This window comes from Hemibagrus wyckioides, linkage group LG10 (assembly GCF_019097595.1).
Source record: "Hemibagrus wyckioides isolate EC202008001 linkage group LG10, SWU_Hwy_1.0, whole genome shotgun sequence".
Taxonomy (NCBI): domain Eukaryota; kingdom Metazoa; phylum Chordata; class Actinopteri; order Siluriformes; family Bagridae; genus Hemibagrus; species Hemibagrus wyckioides.
This window is the reverse complement of record NC_080719.1, coordinates 19,645,682-19,663,866: the sequence shown is the minus strand read 5'-3', so window position 1 is coordinate 19,663,866 and position 18,185 is coordinate 19,645,682. Positions and strand designations below refer to the sequence as shown.

At 38.0% G+C, this 18,185-nt stretch overlaps 1 protein-coding gene across 2 annotated transcripts in view; it reads left to right on the top strand.

The window, feature by feature from the left end:
* cntnap5l (contactin associated protein family member 5 like) overlaps positions 1-18,185 on the top strand; it is a 95,070-nt gene that overhangs the window by 45,365 nt on the left and 31,520 nt on the right. For both annotated transcript variants that reach the window (XM_058401511.1, XM_058401512.1), the window contains 6 exons: positions 304-451; positions 5,206-5,409; positions 11,299-11,483; positions 15,639-15,782; positions 16,859-17,129; positions 17,710-17,859. In XM_058401511.1, coding sequence (XP_058257494.1) covers positions 304-451; positions 5,206-5,409; positions 11,299-11,483; positions 15,639-15,782; positions 16,859-17,129; positions 17,710-17,859 — 1,102 coding nt within the window. The remainder of the gene's footprint in view (positions 1-303; positions 452-5,205; positions 5,410-11,298; positions 11,484-15,638; positions 15,783-16,858; positions 17,130-17,709; positions 17,860-18,185) is intronic.

Below are 18,185 nucleotides of genomic sequence, written 5' to 3'. Positions count from 1 at the left end.
TTTCTCCCCATACACTCGGCTTCCTGAAGCAAATTATAGCTCAGGACAAAAAATCCTGGCCACAAAGACAAGAGTGGGGAGAACGAGTCATGAAAAGTCATTTGATTTAATTATATCATTAATTGCACTGAGAGGAAGAAACTCATCAAACGCATCATTGCCCTTTCTTTGCTTCCACTAGTAATAAACCAAACCAAACAAACAAACAAAAAAAAAAACGTAAAAGATATTTCAGCGAAATGTACGTGTTGGTTGTTGAGTGTGGTTTACATCATATGTCATACATAAATATTGTATCTGCAGACGTTTTCAGGGAACACAGACATGGACTCGGTGGTCCAGCACAAGCTTCTCCACTCCATCAGGACTCGATTTCTACGACTTTTGCCCCTGGAAGGAAATCCCACAGGAGGAATAGGGCTCAGACTGGAGATCTATGGCTGCAGTTACAGTAAGAACACCCCCCCACACACACACACATTAACACAAACACACACTAAAATGTCCAAAGAATAAATGTTTCATGTGCAATTTAGCAACAGAACCTCCTATATCTTGAAAATCAGTATCCTGTCACAAGAAGAGTATCAAACTGTTAAGTTTTACTTTACAAACTTTCACAGAGATAACTTGTAACACTAGGTTATTTAAATAATTTTCATTTTTAGAATTTTTCTACATAGACTGTTCCATAAAGAAGCTGTTGTTGGTTCATTGGTGTCACTTAACAAGAACATGAATAATACTGCACGAATCCCTGAATTAATCCTTCCTTACCGTACATATGAATTAATAGTGAGATAAAGGCATGTGCTAAAGGCAGGATCTAATGAAGATATAACCTTGACTACACTGTAACTACACTGTACACACTGGGCCATGGATCATTTGGTCCCGGGCTGCAAGGAAACAATAAACATATAATTTTATATATATATATATATATATATATAAAACTTAAAATTATATGTATTTTATTCTTTAAAAATTTGCCACTTCCGCCTGTGCCTCATTACCATATTTGACGCAGCCGCAGGTTTTTCCATACATCAGTAATAGCGAGTTCACACTGCATGATTTTAGCCCTGATATTCTGTCGCCAACTAATTTTGCGAAATCACCGACAAATGCCCGAAATCTGAGGCAAATCGGAGCTGGTGCACGCGAGTGACAATCGCGCAGTGTGAATTATCAAAGACACGATCTGAGAGAATCGGCGATGAGTAACCGATGCACATTATGCCGGGTTCATACTGCATGATTTTCACAGTCATCGGATCACGGTTGTGTTCACGCTGCACAGCTATCTCGGGTAGCATTCAGTCTCTGCTGTGTTCACATTGCACGATGGATCGGTGACAGGAGGTGACACACTGCATGACTACACAATAGGAAGAATTAACTTTGAGTCGCCGACAGGTCCAGATATTTAGCATGCTAAATATTTCACGGGAGAAATATTTGGTATGCTAAATATCTGGATCAAAATCGTGCAGTGTGAAAGGAGTTCTGACTGAAAAATACCTCGGCGATGACCTACAGCCAATGAGAGAGTGAGATACAGGGCAGCAGGCAGTTCGGGGAGGAGTTTTAGACCATAATATTAGCGAGCATGGCTTTGGTTGGAGCACAATATTATAGTTTAATTGTGTTTTTACAAAAAATGTCTTAAATATAGTTATATCAGAATAAATAAGCTTTACAATTACATCAAACAGAAATAAAGCAGAAACATTTGCTTGACCAGCCGCTTCAGCAGCAGCACATTGCAAAATTATTCATGTGGTCAATTCAGCAGAACGCACAATCCTTGTTCCCCACACAGACCATTTGGCTCATGAACTTTTTGCAGGGTTCCATTTCCAGTCTCACGCAAGATCTCTGATCTCACGTGTGATCTTGCGTTATTTCCTTATCATTTCTCGCATACATTTGGTTGTGAAATGCAGTTTGCGGACCAGATAATCTTCACAATCTTCCTATTGTGAAGTCATGCAGCTTGAAACCTCCTGTCACTGATCCATCATGCAGTGTGAACACAGCAGCGACTGAATGCTCCCCCAGAGAGTTGTGCAGTGTGAATACAACCGTGATCCGACCACTTTGCTGTAAGACGTTTCAAGATGGTTACATTTAGAAAGGAATGTTCACCTGCTTAAAAAACGCAAGTAAACTCAAACTTTTTTCACAGTTTTGTTCTTAAACTTAGAAAACAAGAAAAAAACAAGACACGTTAAAAGGAGTTGAAGTGAAGTGAGTCCTAAGACTTCAGGCATGAATAACAAGCACCTGAAGTACATCTTAGTATGTGTTTGTTAATTAATGTATTCATTAACATGTAAACTAAATTAGAAAGAATTTAAATTGAAGGTGCATAATTTTAATTGTTCATTTAATTTGCCATATGCAGTACAGCTGCATACACAAACATCACTGGATGGATGGATGGATGGCGCTGGATTACTTTCATCATTTACACTGATACTCCTTATCAAGCGTAAAAAGACACACTGATAATAAACGCCAATCATTTTATCTCAACCTGATTTGCATCATTCTTTATTCATTTCTCTTCCAATCCCACTGTAGTACAAGTACATGATGTGGGGCACTAGGACCCAGGGGTCTGCTTCTTTACACACAAATTAATACAGTAACATTTATTCATTTAGCAGATGATATTATCTATTAATATTTAAATCCATAGATTTATAAGATTATTTTCTGGTGTTTTAGTCTCTGCAGGTTTGTTGTAGTTTACTTCTCCATGTGAATTAATACCAAACATGTACTAAGACACATAAGGCGGTCGTTACTCATGCATAAACCTATAAGTCTCAAATCGTAGTTAAGGTTAGCTGCTCTTACTTCCTGATTAGTTCATGCCTTAACTCATCATTAGTTTATATGAACTGTGAGTAAGGATTAATTGAAGTATTAGTGCAGGATTATTTATATAGTGTCATTGAAAGTCGCATAGTAAAATGGTGTAATAAAGCATGGTGAAGTAAATCCTCTATTTTCAAATAAAAGCTGTGCTATGTTACCAAATGACTTGCTATCCTGATCGTATTTGCTGAGAAAAGCAGCAGAAGAGTCCAGCATTTAAGTGAAAGTTTGATATGTTGCGAATTTTATGCTTATGCTAGAATATTGATATCCAAAGTATAGAAGTTGCTGCAAATTAGTTGCATGCAAATTATCATATGCGTTAACATATGTTTCAGTAACCACCTGAGTGTGCGAATGTGTGAGTACATGTGCCAAATACATCTTTTCCGAAGAGGATTATGCATTCCAAGTATTCACCACTTTTAGCTTTTTCAATACACACCTCAAGAGACGTGTGACTGTTTGCAGCTGATGGGGATTCGTGGTGTCCTTCTTTTCTTTTTTTTTTTCCCTCTCTTGACTTCACTAAGCGCAAATTCTTTCTTTCAAGTCAACCGTGACAGCGACGAAATTACTGACAACGCTCTCTCAAGGCTGCTGAAGTTTTAGATAGTCTTTTCGCTTTCATCCTCACAAACCAAACCGAAAAGACTTCATAATGATTGGAAGTCAAGCTGATGACAGCCAAGGAACACTGAAGGATTTGATTCATTCATTGCTCTGTAACGAGGTTTGTGCTGTAATACAAAACAGAACAAAACAAAAAGCGGGTTTCAAATTGTGAAAGGGAATGTTTTTTTAGAAATCAGAAATAGCCTAAAGGCATGTTAATATTCCTTTTAAAATTGTATGTTCCCTGCTCAACCTGTCAAACAGTGTCTGGATATTTTCTCCGTGTTGCTTTTGTCTCTGTATTTAAACCTGTTACATGGGCACACAGTATCTGGATCATTGATTTAGACTCTTTTTTATATTATAAATGATATTAAGGATTTCCATGTTCATTGTCTAAATGTCATTCTGCTATTGAGGTTTTTCTCAGTCACTTTGACACATTTTTTAAACTCTGTCTCTCTCTCTCTCAAAAAAAAAAAAATTAAATAAATAAATAAAATACAAATAAATAAATAAAAATAAAATTTAATTATTAATTAATTTTTTTTAATTTATTATTTTTTTTGTCATTTGTATGAGCTGTACCTGTCAAGTTGTTTAGATGTTTTATTTTTTCTTTATGCCAGTCAACCATGTTTATTATATACAAATTTCATTTCACTTATTGTGCATTCAGGCTGCTTACAAAACAATACAACACAATACAACACAATACAGTACAAGGCAAGAATGTCAGCTGTGTCTAGCTGAACGTTATTGTGTATCACGCTGAAATTTTCAGAGAGAGATTTCAACAATAGGTAAACTATTACAGGGAAAAGTCAGTACTGTAGAGAAAAAAGAGATTAAATAATATACATGTAGGTCTGATGACTGTAGGTTTTGATAGCTGAATGGATCATTTTGCATGTGATGAGAGAATGTTAAGAAGCTGTGACGAGTATGAAGAGTGTGACAGTTTCGCTTATCAGGTCATGTGCGTTCAGTTATTGTGTAAAGTGTAGTTATGCACACTTGTGCCAGAACATGCAAATTCAGATCCGGTTTGAACAAGAAAGTAATTGTTTTGAGATTTTAATGTATTGTTCTAATATAAAGAATAAATAAATAAATAAATAAATAAATAAATAAATAAATAAATCAACAATCAAACAAATACTTTATTATTATTATTATTATTATTATTATTATTATTATTATTATTTTGGAACTGAGCCAAAGCGATTACAGCAAACTGTAATTACTACTTAAATCTTACTTAAATCTTAAATCGTACTTGGCTTACTTTTTGTAATGATATGTTTTTTTTTATCATATACTCCTGAACTCATTTTGGCCTGAAGCAATATGAAATCAAATTATTTAAAAATGACAGGCTTTTGTAAATATTAAACTAAAGAACAGATTTTAATCCCCTATCTGTTCTCCCACCAGAGCTCACACACATGCCGTGAGAAGAATTCTATTGCAAGGTAGTTTGTAGGTCTATTTCCAGAAATAGTGTTTAACATTTAACAATTAACATGAAAACAGACGTCATGTCTTTTAAAATACGTCTTGCACCTGTGCTACCGTGAAATCCAAAGAAATTAGGATTCTCGCTGCATGACGTGACGCATCCTGCGACCGAAATAGAGTTTTGCTGTCAATTTGTTCCAGCCGCTTCTCACTTCTCTGATGTGTTCGTCTGCTTTTCAGAGTCAGATGTGGCAGACTTTGACGGGCACAGCGCTCTGCTGTACCGCTTTAATCAGAAATCCACGAGCACAGTGAAGAACGTCATCTCAGTGCGCTTCCGGAGCAGGCAAGCCAATGGTGTTCTGCTGCATGGAGAAGGCCAGAGAGGAGACTACATCACCCTGGAGCTCCAGAGAGGGAGACTTACTCTGCATCTTAACCTGGGTATGATGAGAGACAGAGAGAGAGAGAGAGAGAGAGAGAGAGAGAGATGTGAATAAGGCATGGGAAAAGAGAGTGGGTGACAGGCAGAGTGGGAGAGGGAGAAATAGAAAGAAAAGAGAGAGAGAGAGAGAGCGAGAGAGAGAGATGTGAATGAGGCATGGGAAAAGAGAGTGGGTGACAGGCAGAGTGGGAGAGGGAGAAATAGAAAGAAAAGAGAGAGAGAGAAAGAGAGAGAGAGAGAGAGCGATGTGAATGAGGCATGGGAAAAGAGAGTGGGTGACAGAGAGAGAGAAGGAGAATGAGAGTGGGAGAGAGTGATGTAAATGGTAAAGAAAGTGAGTGACGGGGGGGGGCAACCAATAAGCCTTCGCAAGTTCAATACATATGTGTTATTATTATTATTATTATTATTATTATTATTATTATTATTATTATAGTCTTTTATTCTATATCCGCTTTGTTTAATTTCCTATTCTTCTTGATCTTCTGATGTTCACTACTGATAGTCCAACTCATGTAGCTCAAAATATGAGTGTTTTATTCTTCTTATTAAAAATTCTATTTCAAATATTAGATTAGATTTGATTCAAACTTAAGTGTCATTGTACAAAATACATGTACAAATCCAATCTAATCTAGAAGTGTGTGAGTGACATTTACAATAAATTACCAATAAAGAGATATGGGTGTGAGCTCTGGGGGTGATATGTACAGGGGGTGCAGCAGGTATTATTAGTCATATACAGAATCATACACAGTACAAAATGCAGTGAAATGCTCTTCCTGACTGTCTGTGGAATTAAAATAGAATTAAATGGAAAAGTAAAAACAGAAACCTACAAATTCATAATAGAGCTCTACAGAACTAGTTTTCTCAAAAGATTTGCAGCACAGAAAAATACTAGAGCCAGAATGACACTGAACCCTTTCACTCTACCCAGTTAAAACGATCTTAACTCTGCAGTGCTGTTGGAGAAAAGTCAGCTCAGGACTGTGTGGGTGTGTCAGATCACATCCTGACAGCAGCATTTCCGAGTACCTCACTAACAGTGCTAGTGTTTTGCAGCTGGTACACACTTCACTTCCCTGCCAGCTGGTTTAAAACGTACACTGATCAGCAGAGGATGACAATTTCCAGAAGACACAGATCGATTCTGCAGCTATGATATGTGGTTTAATAAAATAGATTAAAGTGAGATATGATGCTTGGCGATTGCTTATTAACCATCTATGTTGCTAAGTTTTGCGGTCAGTTGCTTTATTTTTCCTTGAATATACAGTGGAACCTGGGCATATGGATTGAATTCGTTCTGGAGGCGAGTTCTCAAGATGAAAATTTGTATTGCGAAACAAATTTAGCTATAAGAAATAATGTATATGCAGATAATCCCAAAAATATGACCAATATTACCAATACGAAGCGTATGTAAACTGTATGGCTGCTTACAAAGAACTGACCCAAGCCAAGAATTCCATGTCAAGGGTCCTCACAGGAAGTCATGCCACAAAGTTTGGGCTAAAAATAGAAAAGACCACCTATGCTACCAATCTGTCAACAAAAAACGTGCAAAAAAATCACATAGCTTTTGAACGTATGCCAGAGGCAACGTTGGTATCATGGGTTGACTGTTTCAAAACTGAAAAAAAAATGGAAAAAATTCATAAACTTGCTTCGGTTGGCTTTCCGGACATATGCACAACTTAAGGCGAAAATTCTTAAGGGAGGGCATTCATATGCCGAGGTTCCACTGTATTGTCCCTAGTAGGGTAGATGAAAATAGAAATACTTCTAATTGTGTCTACTTTCATACTCTGGAGTGTGACTTGACAAAGAAAATCAATGCTGAACATTGGAACAACCAAAAGCTTCTGGTAAAAAAGATTTAATCTCTGAAGTTGATTTAAGGCAAAAGTAAACAGATGGCTAACTCTGATTTCATAGACCTGGCTTCAGTTCTACCAAAATTCCTGCCCAACTCAAATAAGCCAGAAAAAAAATAATCGTAACTGAAAAATAAAACCATACAGTTAGTAGTAAATTTACCTCAAAAGCTACAGCAAGAAGATATATTACGAGGGTATTTGTAAGATATAAACGAGGTTATATACAGTGTAATCACAGCTATTACAATAGAATTCCACAGCACTTACGGGTACTATACTAAACTGACAAATAATACACTCTAATGTCTTCTATACAATAAGTAATACACAAGTATTTTGGAAGGTGCAAATGTCTTAATAATGCATATAGCGTGTATGGAACTGGTATAAAGAGACAGAATTATGGCTTGTGAGATGTAATAATGAGTCTAGTCTGCTTGGCCTAGTTGTTCTGAAACCTTCCTCCAACTTGGCAGAAGAATGAAAAGGTAAAGAAAGAGGAATAAGTGAGATATGGAGAAGGTAGGGACAGAGCAAACGAATAATGTGAAGTGCGAGTAGAAGACAGTGATAAAGATTGAGAGGGCTAGGCAATGGGGAAATGAGGACGGTGAGGGGAAACGAAAGGGTAAGGTGGGTTTGATAAGGGAGAGTGCTAGGGAAAGATAAAAAAAAGAGAGAGAGAGAGAAAGAGACAGACAATAAGGAAGATGAAGAAGGCACTGATAAGGGAGGAAAAGCAAAGTTGGTGAGAGGCAGAAGGAAAGTAAGAGTAAAGTAATGAGGCAGGAAAGAGGGTGAGTGGAAAAGAAAGCGAGCAAATGAAAAAAGGAAGAGTGAAAGTATAGCGAGGGGGTGAGAGATTGGAAGGAAGATGTATATGAAGAAGAGAGGATTGGATTTTCATTAAAATCGTGACAAGTGAATGAAGAAGAGGTTGAAGGAAGTTGGGATGCAGAGAGAATGAAGTGGTAGTGTGAGCGAGTGCAGGAGACAGTGTTATGGCAAGTAGTGAGTGCACGAAGGAAAGACATTAAGGCGGAGAGGTGTGCAGAAGTAAAAGATGGTATGTAGAGGAGTGAGAGAGGAGTGAGATAGGAAAGAGCTGCGCTATTTACAAGGAGGATGGAGGAAATGGAAGAATGAAAGTATGGCACAATTTGGGAAGAGAGTAAGAAAAGATGAGAGATGCCTAAGGAGATGGAGAGTGAGCGAATGAGGGAGGTGGAGGGAGAAAGGAAGGAAAGGAAAAGGGCTAGGGAGCGAGATTGTATTGAAGATACATATAAAGTAAGGAAGATTGAATTTCTGCAGAACTAAAATTGAAGATATGTGTGAAGATGAACGAGTGCAGGAGAGGACTTTTGGGCAATGGAGTGAATGGGGGGAGAGGAAGGACTAAAGGGAGTGGGCATAATAAAGGAAGGAGGAGTGGAGCGAGCAAAAACAGGAGAGGCGTCTGGGGGAGTGGAGTGAACGAGAATGATTAAGAGGGAGTGGAGTAAACGAGTGTAATGGACAGTGAGGTAGATGTTTACACTGACATGACGCAGAGGTGCTCACACACACTGTGCTGGAAGCTGTTGCTATAGCAACTCCTCCTCACACAGACACACACTCAGAGAGAATACACAAGCTTAGACATGTGCATGCAAGCACAATGTTTTTGCACAAAATTTTAGCCGCGATTTTTTTCTCCCATTGAATCTGTGATTGCGTTGTAATAGAGTTCGAGTTCTGGTCTTGTGGGCCACAATATTTTTAACATGAGGTTAGAATAATAGATGTTTTTCTCACCTTGTAATGTAAAATGTGGGGCCACCTCAGCTGTCCACATTAACTACAGTATGTATTAATATTGAATAGCCTATTCACTGGTGAGTTTAGCAAACAAAAGCTAAAGTGAGAGTTAAGAGTAGCATGCTGGGATAATTCCATAACTTGGCAGGGTCATACATGTGGGGCTGAACAATCCCGAGTCCCTCTAATTGTGCCATTATGTATAATTCTGCTTGTGGGTTACAGCAGGAAAAGCAATCACAATAAATATTAACACACATCGAAACAGTCCTTAGTTAAAACAGTGAAACAGATGGAGTGCAAAAAAGGGGATCTAACCCAGACTAATAGGAAGTGGGGAAAGGGCAGGGAAGGGACATGGTGGAACAGAACAGTTCAAATCCCATCTCTGCCAAGCTGCCAATGCTGGACCCTTGAGCAAGGTCTTTAACCCTCAACTGCTCAGCTGTATAAATGAGATAAATGTAAGTCGTTCTGGATAAGGGCGCCTTCCAAATGCTAGTGGTGTATTTTGTTTTTCTTGTTCATTTGTATCACAACAAATTTGTCCCATCTGGCTTAAAAAAGTTCTTAAAGGTGTTTTGTCCATTTGACTGGTCTCAGATAGATGAATCAGCAATTTTTGTGCATATGTGAGCACAATAAATGATCTCGGACCACTTTAAAATGGCCCACAAGCGAGTCGTACTTAGACCACCTCCAGAGGATCGTTTATGGTTCATGTTGTGGTCACCTTGATGTGTGTGGTGAAAACAATGTGGTCTCAGTCCACTTCACATTTGCAAAATATGTAGGTTGATCTACATATTTCACCTAACAAAAACTGGAGCTCAAATGGCTTTCCATGGTCCCACTGCAATGTCAGTAATATGTCATGTGGTACATTGAGAGACAGGCTGGCTGAGGTGACACAGTTGCAGCTGAGTTTTTTTATTGAACTGAAACAGATCCATCCAAAGACAGAAGGCAGGTCAAATTCAAAAACATGTTGTGGTTAAAAAAACATGGCAAGAAGTGGACTACACAAGTTTTGCTAGGTCAGGCTCCAGTCAAAAATGTGGCAAAATAAGGCTAAAAGGGCTAAGCAACAACAGAGTCAAAAATGAGGCAAGGGTAACGAACAGATGTGGAGGAGAAATAGAGAGCTGCTAATCTGCAGGCTGCTGTGTCTGCTGTGCAGCTCGGCTCACAGTGTGAAAGGAGATTCCTGACAAAGTGTTAGGTAGCTTCTGGTATTTCACTTCCACTTTTCTGCTCTCTCTTTCTGTCTCTTTCATTCACAGATGACTGATTACATCATGTAAAGCAACCCCCATAATTTCTGAAACACCTGCAAAGGAGTTGTGGTGTGAAAAACAAAAAAAACAAGAGCTCATAAAAACATTCCACTTGTTTTGTGAACACGGAAAAAAAAGATCTTTTTCAGCTATTTATCGTTTTTTCCACTTTAGAATGGTTCATTAAAAATAACTATATATTTTCTTTTTTAAAAATGAAGAATTTTATTAGCACATATGGCACCTATGATACATACCATGTATAAAACAAAACCTTGTGGAATGGAATAAGATAAGGTATGCCATTTGACCATAACATTCATATGTACCTGCTGAAAATAGCATTCCAGATGTAGTAAAAATAGGTTTCAATAAGATTGCATGTCCAAAACCACATTAGGAACACAAAGTAGGGTGCCCAAATATTAATGCACAACTGGTGTACTAACATACTATTTAGTTTGTCTGGTTTGCACTCAGTCTCCATCAGTGAACAGCTGAACATTTGAAATTCAACAAAATAGATAAACTACTTTATCTGGTTACACAACTGCACACAGTTTTGACCACACAGTTCTAGAATGGAAATGATTTATAATCACGCTATCCGACGTCACCCAGATGAGTATTTACCTCTGAAGGTTTCTTCCTCATCTCTGGCTTGCTTATTAGGAATAAGTGATACATTATGAGTGATTAATAGTGCTGTACAAATAAAACTGAATTAAATTAAACATATCCTGGCATGCTAAGGAAAAATCACGGCTTGGTTATGAGTTATGGATCGTTATGGCTTCTGATGTGTTTTGTGGAGTAGGTTTACATGGCCTTAAAACAGGTGGAAGGAGACCTCAGACCTCAGCAGTAAGATTCACTCTTTCTCTGCAACTCTCTCTCTCTCTCTCTTTCTCTCTCTCTCTAACTACAGACGATGCTAAACCCCAGTCCAGCGCTAGACACACTTCTGTGATGTTAGGCAGTCTGCTGGATGACCATCTCTGGCATTCTGTCCTCATAGAGCGTTTCAACAAGCAGGTGAACTTCACCGTAGACAAAGACACACAGCACTTTCGCACGCAAGGTCTGGAGGACTCTCTGGAGGTAGACTATGAGGTAAGGACCACCACCCCATATACTGCCCTGAACTGAACCTAAGTCCTCATCATCTTCCTGATCCAGTGGATAATTCATGGATCTTCTCTAAAATGCTTACATCAGTGGTCAAATTTCCGTATCCTGTAGTAGTGCAGAAAATTGTTCACCTAAATAGATCTCCAGACCTCATGAATACTATAGAGTGTTTAAAATATATTGCAGAGTCTTGAAACAATTCAAACATAAAGTATTGAATCGGTTTCCAGTCAGACCTGTGCTCCCAGCATGTGTTCTGCATTCTGCAATTAAGCCTTTCATTTAGTCATTTTGTAATGATAATTGCCACTTGTATTTGTTTAAGTCTAAAATAACATTTGGCACTCTTTCTAAGAAAACGATTAAATCTTTTCAAGGAAATTCATTTAATTGTGCAGAATTTTTTTTAATTGTCACAGCTACATTCTTTTAAGAAACATGGAAGTGGGAAAATTCATTAGAAAATCTGTATTCCTTTGTAGCATGTGACAGCAGTGTTAATTTGTCTGAAGAACTTATTCTTATTCTAATCTTCAAATATAGGGCATGTAGCCTGTTGCTTGTCTTTTATTATTAATCCATTTACCTAGTAATTATTTATAAATTGCGCACACTTACTGTTTCATTAGCCTCCCCTGCTAACTGGTTGATGCTTTCAGGTTTGAATGGAAGCTAATTATCTTTTACAGATGAAAGTTTTCTTTTTAATGATTGAAATTAAATTCGATTTAAAATAGCATAATGCTTCACTCTGTTGACTATACCTATAATACTCACCTAAAGAATTATCTTTGTATTTGGTGAAGTCAAAGAAATGAAATCTGTAAGAGAAAGATGTCATGCATTCACATAATATAACAGAAGCAGGAGTCATTTGCTTGAGACCGCTGTGATTGCCAAAAAGAGATGCAGTGGTGAGAAAGGCAAGTTCTATTATCTTTTTCCATAACCAAATTACGCCACAGACTCTCACAGGCTAAATTACTAATTTATCCTATCATGCAGCTTGGTTTATGGCCTTCTGTTGACCAGGGGCAAGGGGGACTAAACAAATAAGAATTTTGTGATCACTAGGAAACTGCCTGCTTGTTTATAACTTCTTTAAATTTGTCCTCATTCTGCAATTATTTTCCAATCATCTTAAGCCAGTTCAATCAAATACATTTCACTTGCTTTGTCTTTGCTTTAAGCCAATTAAATCTTATTTAGTCACATGCTGCCATGGTGTTATGTTGGCCAGATGAAACTTATAAATGGAAGCTTGTCACCCTGTGACTGAACAACACTGATCAGACGTGAGATCAGACGTCTGCTCTACTCTCTCTTGCCAATGTTGCAGAACTGCAGAGTATTGCAACAAAAACTCACTGACAGTTAAAATAGTGCTGGAGTGTTGGAATTTCACTCGCAATTTCTAAAGCAATCCTGCAACACACTGTTACGTATTGATTCCATTAAAACAGCAATCAGCAAGAAGTAAAGTGGAAGGAAAGAGAAACAGTGTTGAAAACCTATTAACTTAAAGCATGTTCTTTTCTCTTGCCATTCTTCCAGATAATGTGTGTTATAAATTTTATAAATCTATAATTGTAAAGGGGTAATAATCTCAAGACACAAAAATAGCCTTCATCCATCCATCCATCCATCCATCCACCCACCTATCCATTCATTCCATTTATCCAACCATCCATCTGTCCATTTATTCATCCACCCACCTGTCCATCCATCAAACCATCCTAAAACCAGCCTTCATTCATTCATTCATTCATTCATCCATCCATTTATTTGCCCATCCATTGAACCATCTATCCATCTGTCCATCCATCCATCAATCCATCCATCCATTCATTCATACACTTATATGACTGACCATCCATTGAACCATCAATCCATCCACCTGTCCATTCATTGTATTTATCCACGCACCCATCTGTCCATTCATTTATCCACTAATCTACCTGTCTGTCTGTTCATCTATCCAACTATCCATCCCCTCATCTGACTATCTGTCCATCCATCAAACCATCCCAAAAAATAGCTTCCATCCATCCATCCCTCCATCTGCCTGTACATTTATTGAATTTATCCACCTATGCATCTGTCCATTACTTCACCCACTCATCTACCTGTCTGTCCAGCCAACGGTCTTTCCACCCACCTGTCTGTATGTCCATCCATCAAACCATCCCACAAATAGCTTTCATCCATCCATTTATTTTACCATTCATTCATTCATTCATTCATTCATTCATCCATCCATCCATCCATCCATCTGCTTGTTTGCCCATCCATTTATTTGTCCATTCATTCCTACACCTGTATGACTGTCCATGCATTGAACCTTAAATCTCTTCATCCATCCATCCATCCATCCATCCATCCATCCATCTGTTCATTCATTCATCCACACATCTGACCATCCATCCAACTATGCATTCTATTCATCCACCCATCTGTCTGTCCATCCATCAATCCATCCATTCCATGGTTACATTCTACTTTAGAGATGTTTATGTTCACAGGACAACAGGAAAAGAAAAACATGTTTACCATTAACAGGGTTCTTGTCTACTGTAAGAGCTCCAAAATATATTCATCTCTGAAAATAAAGGAGTCATTGTAATTCATAAGAGGACTTTTGGCCTTTAAATGTTCCACAGAGGACATATGAAAAGCAGCTTAAAATTGCAGTCAAAGCAGTTGTTAGTACTGCAACAAGAAGACTGCAGACATTTATATGATGTACAGTCCTTACCTAAGATACCTTAGAGACACTGGGATTGACAGTATTGCTACACATTGTAACTTTATTTTTATTTTATTGTTTGTTTTAATTTTGTTTGTATTTTTCCAGTCCAGGAAATATCTCATCCCTAGTCAAAACATAGCCATCCATCCATCCATCCATCCATTTGTTCTATTGCATTTTATTACTGTATCTGTTTTTGCTTCAATGTTTGTCTATTTTTCCAGCCAAGAAAACATTTCATCCCTGGACAAAACATATCTATCCATCTATCCATCCATCCATCCATCCATCCATCCATTCATCCAGCCATCCATCTGTTCTATTGTATTTGTTTTTGCTTCCATTTTCTTTCATTTTTTCAGCCCCAGAAAATATTTTGTTCCTTTTCTTTATCCATCCATCCATCCATCCATCCATTCATCGTCCATTTGTTTTATTGTATTTTATTACTGTATTCATTCATTTCATTTTTCTAGCCCAGAAGATTTTCATTTTTCATTTCATTTTTCGCCCTTGTTCTTAATACATCCATCTATCCATCCTTCCATCCAACCATCTATCCATCCATCCATCCATCCTTCCTTCCTTCCTTCCTTCCTTCCTTCCTTCCTTCCTTCCTTCCTTCCATCCATCCATCCATCCATCTGTGCATCTGTCCATTTGTGCATCTGTCCATTTGTTCTGTTGTATTTCATTATGGTATGTGTTTTTGCTTCCATTTCCTTTCATTTTTTCAGCCCAGAAAATGTCTCATCCCTGGTCAAAATATATTCGTCTGTGGGTCCATCCATCCATCCATCTGTCTGTACATCTGACCGTCTACCTGTCCATTTGTTCTATTGTATTTTATTACTGTATTTGTTTTTGCTTCCATTTTCATCCATTTCTCCAGCCCTAGAATATATCTTGTCCCTGATTGTAGCATCAATCCATCAGTAGCTTAAATAATATATGATTCACCACTGTTTCTAACATTTTATGGAAAAATCACTGCATCACACGTTACAGTGGGGAACATGTTCTCACTTTTATTAACAGCATTGTGCACATCAGTCTCTGTGTCATGACCTAAGGTAAAAGTCATTGGCAGCATTCAGCACAACACAAACTTTATCATTATCTCTTCAATCCCTTCACTCCACTGATCTCTATTCCGGGTTTCATTCACTCATTTCTGTTATTTCAGTTAGATTAACGCTTTAAAATGCTGAGCACACTAAATCAGTTAAGCTTTACACTTAGCTAGCAAGCTTGCAACCTTTCAGCAGATTAACTTCCTTTACAGCTATGTAATAAACATTGCCTCGTTGTATGACTTCAGCAAATGTCAGAGTTTAGCATATTGCCAATTCCTAGCATCTATATCTGTCTGTGTTTGTCAACTCAAGCTTAGTTTTGGAGGCATTCCTCTGCCAGGCAAGCCCGGGACATTTTTGCGGGAGAATTTCCACGGCTGCTTGGAGAACCTCTACTACAACGGAGTCAACATCATTGACATGGCCAAAAGACGCAAACCTCAGATCTACACTGTGGTAAGCTGCTAGGGTTTGCTACTGTTAGCATGTTGTCAGCATGTTTGAAAGGTAATTATTGCTACAGATATAACCCTACGTTAAAATAATCTCTGTTGTCATGCCGACTTGTAAACACATCTGAGGAGAATTTTTGTGTATGTGTGTGTGTGTGTTTGTAAATGTGTTAAGGATAATCGTGTTATGGCAGTTAGTGTGTGTGACCCCACAGTTAGTCAGAGATCTACACACATTTCTGCTTAATTGCAGTGATAGTTTCTTTCTGTCACTATAATGTCAAGTTCAGAATGTGTGTGTGTGTGAGAGAGAGAGAGAGAGAGAGAGAGATGACAGTTGCTATGTGCATGTAACTGTAAAAGTGCTCCAATTAACAGAACTACTAAGAAAGTAAATGTTCTTGCCTTTACTTTCTCACTACTTTTCTCTTCCTTGCGCTTTCTCTCTGAGGTCTTATATATCTTTATTCTTCTCAACAGCGACATTATTTATTACTTCTTTCAAAACTAAATGGCAAGTGCTTTAGTTCCACAGCTTGAAAAAGCTGCTGTTCCTTTAATTTGTTCCAAGCTCCAGCACTTACTGTATATGTATGCTCTAAATTTTGACATTTGGCAGTCATTTGTAAACTCTGGGCAGGTTTGGGTACTTAATTACCAGCCTTGAGAATAGCTCAGCAAATATACAGCCAGAGGACATAAGGAGCAAATAGCTAAATCGTTCCTACATTGAGACTTTTCAACTGCATGAAGAGTTAACGCTGTGACACTGTCCACATTTGTCCTGTTTTTTTTTTTTATAACTGTCGACTTTACGCCCACAATCCAATCTATCTTCTCCATATGCCTTTGCTTTTCAAATCCTCTTATGAATTTACACTTTTTAATTGTACTGCTGCCATGCTGTGATGGATATTTGTTCTTCTTCTTAAAAATAAATAAATAAATAAAACATTTGCACCCATCTTATAACCTTCTACCATCACCTTTTCTCATATTATTTATTTTATGATGTTATCTTTACTCTATATCTTTTATCTGCTCTCTCTCTCTCTCTCTCTCTCTCTCTCTCTCTCTCAGGGTAACGTGACTTTCTCATGCTCTGAGTCACAGCCGGTGGCTGTAACGTTTTTAAGTGCCATCAATAGTTTTCTGGTTTTGCCGACTGATTGGGCAGCAGAAGGTCTGTCCATAAGGCTCCAGTTCCGCACCTGGAATCAGGATGGCCGTTTGCTTACTGTCCCACTGAGTCAGGGCCCGAAGTCATCGTCTCTCATCCTGCAGCTCAGTGGGGGGGTTTTCCTGCTCACCGTGAGAGGAATCCCACAAGGCATGGCTCAAATCAGCACTGGTGAGAGAAAAATGAATTCTATGAAATGTATTAAATCATCCAGTGTCCACACAGACACAGTGTATTTATTTGTTTTTTTACTTATTCTTGTGGAAACTTGTTTCTGGCTCTAGTTTAAGAATGTACTCTTATTGTGCACTTTATTAGGCACACCTGTACACCTGCTCAATTATCCAATCATCGAGAGCTTCTTATTGTTCAAATGAAACATCAGAAAGTGGAAAAAATGTGATCTCAGTGACTTGGCAGTGACTTCTCAGTGGTTATGGCATGGTTTCAGTGTTTCACAAACTGCAGATCTTATTGGATTTTTATGCAAAACTAGAGTCTCTAGAGTTTATGCACAATGATGCGAAAAAACAAAAAACATTCCAGTGAAAGATCTATGGCTTGAAATGTCTTGATATTTGTATGAGTTTATTCTTTGGGCTGAGAAGAAATCTTCTTGTATTTCTCTTGCGTCCATTGGTGGTACTGTTCCACTTGGTTCCTTAAAAATACCAAAATTCCACTTGAAGAATTTAATCTGATATGGAATGCAAGTAATGTGTGTCTATCTGTGTGTCTTTCTGTGCACCAGGTTCGAGTTTGTGTGATGGACAGTGGCATTCGTTGGCAGTAGAGGTCAAAGGTCAGCACGTCTATCTGACTGTCGACATTCAGACGCCAGTGGTTATGGACATTACTCAGCTCACCAACAGCTTACAGAGAACAAGTGTTATATTTGGAGGTACTGTATGATCAAATAGAGATGAAGATAAATATTTATTTCCTGCTTATTTTATCTAGAATCCTGCTAGCATCATGATGACTTAGGATTATATTGGTAAAGGTTGTACTGTACAGTAAAATGAATTTTTATCCTGGTCTAAAATGAATCTATTGTCCTGTTAAAAATGTACAAATGCGCTTTCTATCACTGGCTTCCACCGGTTTGCTTTAAATCGATTGCACACACACAAATGCAACCGTATTGATAATTCATTCCAGACCGACTTCTTCTTTGACAAATTGTCCTGACCTATTGGCTGCTGGCAGGAAAATTACTTATAAATC